The 5174-nt window shown below is 43.0% G+C and overlaps 1 protein-coding gene across 1 annotated transcript in view; it reads left to right on the top strand.

Annotated features, from left to right (window-relative positions):
* Nucleotides 1–5174, top strand: part of cunh8orf34 (chromosome unknown C8orf34 homolog) — a 91835-nt gene that overhangs the window by 76134 nt on the left and 10527 nt on the right. Inside the window, exon 11 of the mRNA XM_016483778.1 lies at nucleotides 4549–4678. Within this exon, the coding sequence (XP_016339264.1) occupies nucleotides 4549–4678 (130 nt within the window). The remainder of the gene's footprint in view (nucleotides 1–4548; nucleotides 4679–5174) is intronic.

Raw genomic sequence — 5174 nt, 5'->3', positions numbered from 1 at the left:
AGGGGGCCTATCTGAACCTCTCAGTTCAATCATGCCACTGCATGACCCTAACTGGACACTGGAGTATTATATTGACGTAGCGTTACAGCTGAGTGGCTCTCCTTTTACCGTGGGAATCGCAGAGGAGGAGAACGATTCCCCCGTAGTAACCTCCACTCCTGAGCCTTGTCACAAAATGGCCGCCAATCTAGAGACTGATTATAAAATGGCTGCCAACACAGAGACTCTTTGCAAAATGGCTACCATCCCAAAGTCTTAACATAAAATGGCTGCCAGCCCAGAAACTATTCCTCTAGACTTAGTGCTCCCTGTAATGGGGGTCGCTATCCTGTGCGTTTGTACTACTCACTGCTCAATTACTCCTCCTCTCCAGTCTCCAGTCCCTGAGTTCGCTCATGAGCCCACTCCAGTCCGTGAGACCGCTCCGGCCTATGACAAGAGTCCGTTCTCGAGGAGTTGGCTTGTGCTGCAGAACCTCCAGAGGCAGCGACATCTGCCTTTGAACTCTTAGCCTGTCCTGTCACGGCCAAGGAGGCCATCTGTGAACTCTCTGCCTGTCCAGTCATGGCCAAGGAGGCTGTTTATGAACTCTCTGTCTGTCCAGCCATGGCCAAGGAGGCCGTTTGTGAACTCTCTGACTGTCCTGTCACGGTCAGGGTGACCGTCTCCAAACTCTCTCCCAGCTCTGCCTTGGTTAAGAAGCCTGGTTATGAACCTGTTGTCCCACCCAACCTCCCTCTCCCTCCTCCTCTGCCTGTCATGTTCTTTGTTCTGTGTCCGCTGTTTTCTGTCTGTCCCTCAGGTCATCCTTCGAGGGTGGTTAGCGATCAGGATTCTCCACGGGATAGTCAGCCTCCAGCTGCACCAGAGTTGGAGGATCCCAGATCTCCATCTCCAGCCTTCGAGACCTGGACTCCACTTTGGTCCGTCGACCCGTTGGTGTCACCTTGGTTTAAAGCTCCCTCGTCTCCACTGTGGTCCGTCATTCCACTGGCACCGCCGGGCTTCCTCGTTCCTCCGGCTCCACCTTGGTCATTCATCGACCCGCCTTCACCTCAGGAATACACTCCTCTGGCTTCGCCTCGTCCCTCCGGCTCCGTTGGGCTCCTCTCTCCCTCCGACTCCGCCTTGGTCCTCGGTCACTCCGGCTCCACCGCAGCCTTCCGGATCCCCACCTGCGCCTCGGTCGCCAGAGCCTTCGGCTCCACCATGGCCCTCTGATCCCTCAGTGTCACCCCGGCTCTTCGGCTCTCCATCTCCGCCTTGGGCTCCCCTTACACCGGTTCCGTCTCCGTCAGTCAGACCCCTGATACCTCCAGTGTCACCTCCTTCATGGTTCCTCCCTCCGTCAACTCCACCATGGACTGATAGTGGAGTGTCTGGAAGCCGCTCCTTGGGGGGAGGGGGGGGGCTCCGTCACGATCTCTAGCTGGACTGCCCGTGAGCTTCGCTAGAGGGCACTCCATCCCAGACTTCTACCACTCCATCAATAACTTCATTTCCCATAATCCTTTGCCTGGACTCATCAATACGCACTGTTTGCACCTGTGTCTCATTTACCCTGTCTACTCAGACCCTATATAAGTCTGGTTTAGTTTGTCATTCTTTGCGAAGTCTTGTAAATGTTACACTGCATCTCTGAGCATTTCTCCTGTTTATATGTATCTTGGTTTTTGGACTCTTAGCCTGTGTTCTGGATAACCCTTTTGCCTGTGTTCCCTGCCTTGTTAAGTCTGACTGTTTGCCTGTGTGTTGACCCTTGCCTGCTGTCTGATTTCGATTCTGGACTTTCCTAATAAACACTGCATTTGGATCCTCACTCAGTCGCAGAGCAGTTCCGTAACAGGGTGTATGGGTCCCACTTTATATTAGGTGGCTTAGCTATGATGTACTTACATTTAAATTAATCATTTGATACAATGCACTTATTGTGTACTTGCATGTTTTTACATTGTAATTATACTTTTAAAAATACCTGCATGTAATTACTTCTGTAATTAATTTCTGTAATTACATTTATAGTTATACTGTTGACCCATCCCTTACACTTTAACCCACCCTTAAACCTACCCATACCACCAAACCTGTTCCTAACCTTACCCGTATCCCACCTCAATAGCAGCAAAAGTGTTTTGCAATATTATATGAACACAATAAGTACATTGTACTTATTTTTTGATGTAAGTACATAGCAGTTAAGGCCACTTAATTTTTTGCTGGGATATACGATTCTGCTTATGATCTGGCAATTGATGTGAGATGATCTTACGGGGTTTTGACTTATAATGTAATGCTGTCCCTTAGTAGCAAACATATTGCTTCATGTAATGCTTTACCAAAGATTATTTCCTTCACAGTAGGAAGCAGCTTGCTAGCCTGTAGTGTAACTCTATAGTGTACTAGACTATAGTATAGTATTTTATATGAAAGCTGTACAGTACTTTTCTCTAAAATTGTTATTCGCTCTTTCTCTAGTCGTTTGACTTTTTAAGGCTTTAAACACACATCATTCAAAAAATACTACATCCTTTGTTCTTTATGTGCTAATTTATTAAATATTTGGTAACAGTTTAGTATAGGGACCAATTCTCACTATTAACCAGTTGCTTATTAGCATGCCTAGTATTAACATATTGTCTGTTTATTAGTACTTATAAAGGACATATTCTGCATGACCATATTCTACATCCCTAATCCTACTTAAACTTAACAACTACCTTACTAACTGTTAATGAGCAGAAAATTAAGAGTTTATTGAGGCAAAAGTCACAGTTAATGGTTTGTTAATAGCGATAATTAGACCTTAAAATAAAGTGTAACCAAATATTTTGTTTATTTTGATGATGCTACTAGTAAAAATAGAGTATTTCAGTTTTGTTTAACATGTTTTACTTTGTGTAAATCCTATTTTCCCCCTAGAACTTCCCAAAGAACAACAAACAACAAGAACATGTTTTAAAGTGCATGACACACAGTCAGAGACTATCTTACTATAGGGAGATGAGAGGGTCTGTATTACTTACTATTGGAGAAAGCGTAACGGCTAACTTGGATCACGTGTGCCATAATAACCAATAAAATTACAGCCTTGACATAATTGAATTTCAGTCAGAGTTGTGCGAAACTCAGTTGCCGTTTACGGATACCATAGGAATGAATGAGAAATGGCGTAAGCTGAATCCCACCTGTTGCAAAAAGTCAGTGACTTCTCTTATAAAACTGCATTTTTTCCGTGGTAAACTCTAAAATTAGTTCAATCCAAAAGTATTATTTAGTTGAAGATTAGCAGATAGGCTGTCGATTTATTAAATGATAAGCCGTTTCCTCTAAAAAGCTGTTTATTCAGCGTAGTGAAGCCTCTCCTCCATTGACATCCATTCGAAAAAAGGGCTTCTGGTCTCCTTTCCCACGTACTGCCAGACCAGAAGCGTTAACTTTAGCCGTTACGCTTTTTCGGCTAATAGTTGCAGGCTTACCTTCTAGTGGCTTTGACACAGTTATCAGTAGATAGGCTAACCAGTTAGCTTGCTAGCTATGCTAAATATTTTTAAGCTCTTGTTTATAAAGCATCTGGTCCTCTCAGCTGGTTACCACTGAAATACAATACCTAATGTTGGCTACTTGGCTTTAATATGAAGGTTAAGAAAAATAAGAATAATTGTTAACACTTTGGTGTAGGGACTAATTCTCACTATTAACTTGCTTATTAGCATGCATATTACTAACATATTGGCTGTTTATTAGTATTTATAAAGCACATATTCTGCATGACCATATTCTACATCCTTAATCCTAAACGTAACAACTACCTTACTACTAATAATCAGCAAATTAGGAGTTTATTTGAGGCCAAAGTAGTAGTTAATGGTTTGTTAATAGCGAGAATTGGACCTTAAAATAAAGCGTGACCGAATATTTATCTATAATTCTTTTTGTTGTGTGGGGTTCAGTGCCGTGCTGTTACAACATTTAGCATTTGCATCCCACAAACCAGTGCCAGTCCAGTAATAAGACTAGATTTGTTATAAAAACAGTGTTTCTTGCGTTGCCCGGCAAGTATGCATGTTAGCAATAAGCAAAATCAATACACACCAATATGATTTTGATTCATCTATTGTTATGGTTTATTCTCCTTAGTCTTGAATTGAAAGGCTGTATTCTTAATCCCCAAACCGCAAGTTTATTATCGCAAAATAGTAATAGCAGGATCTCTACCCTGCCTGTCGTCATCCGTTCTCGGATCCCTAGAGTTTATTGATTGTTACTTCAAAATCCTGTAACCACTACTGAACATCTAGCACAGTGTTCACAAATAAAAGTTCAGTCCTTGCCGCCATCCAGACTTTCATCCCAAAGATCTGTGGTTTTCAGTGTTTTTCTAATTTCTCTTAAAAAATAATTGGCCCTCATTATAACAGATATGGCACAGTGTTTTAACCATAAGTCATATGTAAAAAAGGAGTGAAATTCAAAGCTAATGCGACTCTGTTTTTTTGTGTGTGTGTGTGTGTGTGTGTGTGTGTGTGTGTGTGTGTGTGTGTGCCATAGCGTCACCCTGTCTGGGCATCGGATGTGAAGCCAATCAGAGGCACGAGCCCCCAGATGCCCAGACGTGCTCTGCAACTCCAGGATTCGCTTTTCTCCAAAGAACTGGAGAACATGGGCAAACATCTTGCTGGTAGGTTTTTAACACACAGACACCCACACGCATATAAAACAGGCCACCTTTCCATTACAGCCTGACACTGTCAAAGGCCACACATGTGAAAGTCTGCCTGCGAATACAGGGATGAAGGTGTCTGATTGGCTAATTAAAAGCTGATCCACCTATTCAAATATGTTGTGAAAAACGGTGACCATCTTTGATTGATTTAATAATGCCACCACCACACTAGCTTGTTAGCGTCGCTGTGAACTGACAAATCTCTGTCTGTAGATGATCAAACTCAGGGGCGTAGATTACGTGGGGGACGCGGGGGACGTGTCCTATGTTATATTAATATATATATATATATATATATATAACATTTCTGTCCCTCTCACTTCTGAAATGATGGCTACACCCCTGATCAAACTCAGCTGATGGTTTGATCTTGCAGACCTTTGTTAGACGTGTGTGTGTGTGTGTGTGTGTGTGTGTGTGTGTGTGCGTGCGACGTTTGTTTCGTTTCGTA

Source organism: Sinocyclocheilus anshuiensis, unplaced genomic scaffold (genome assembly GCF_001515605.1).
Source record: "Sinocyclocheilus anshuiensis isolate Anshui unplaced genomic scaffold, SAMN03320099.WGS_v1.1 scaffold990, whole genome shotgun sequence".
NCBI lineage: Eukaryota > Metazoa > Chordata > Actinopteri > Cypriniformes > Cyprinidae > Sinocyclocheilus > Sinocyclocheilus anshuiensis.
The sequence above is the reverse complement of the archived record's forward strand: the minus strand, read 5'-3'. Positions and strand labels throughout refer to the sequence as shown.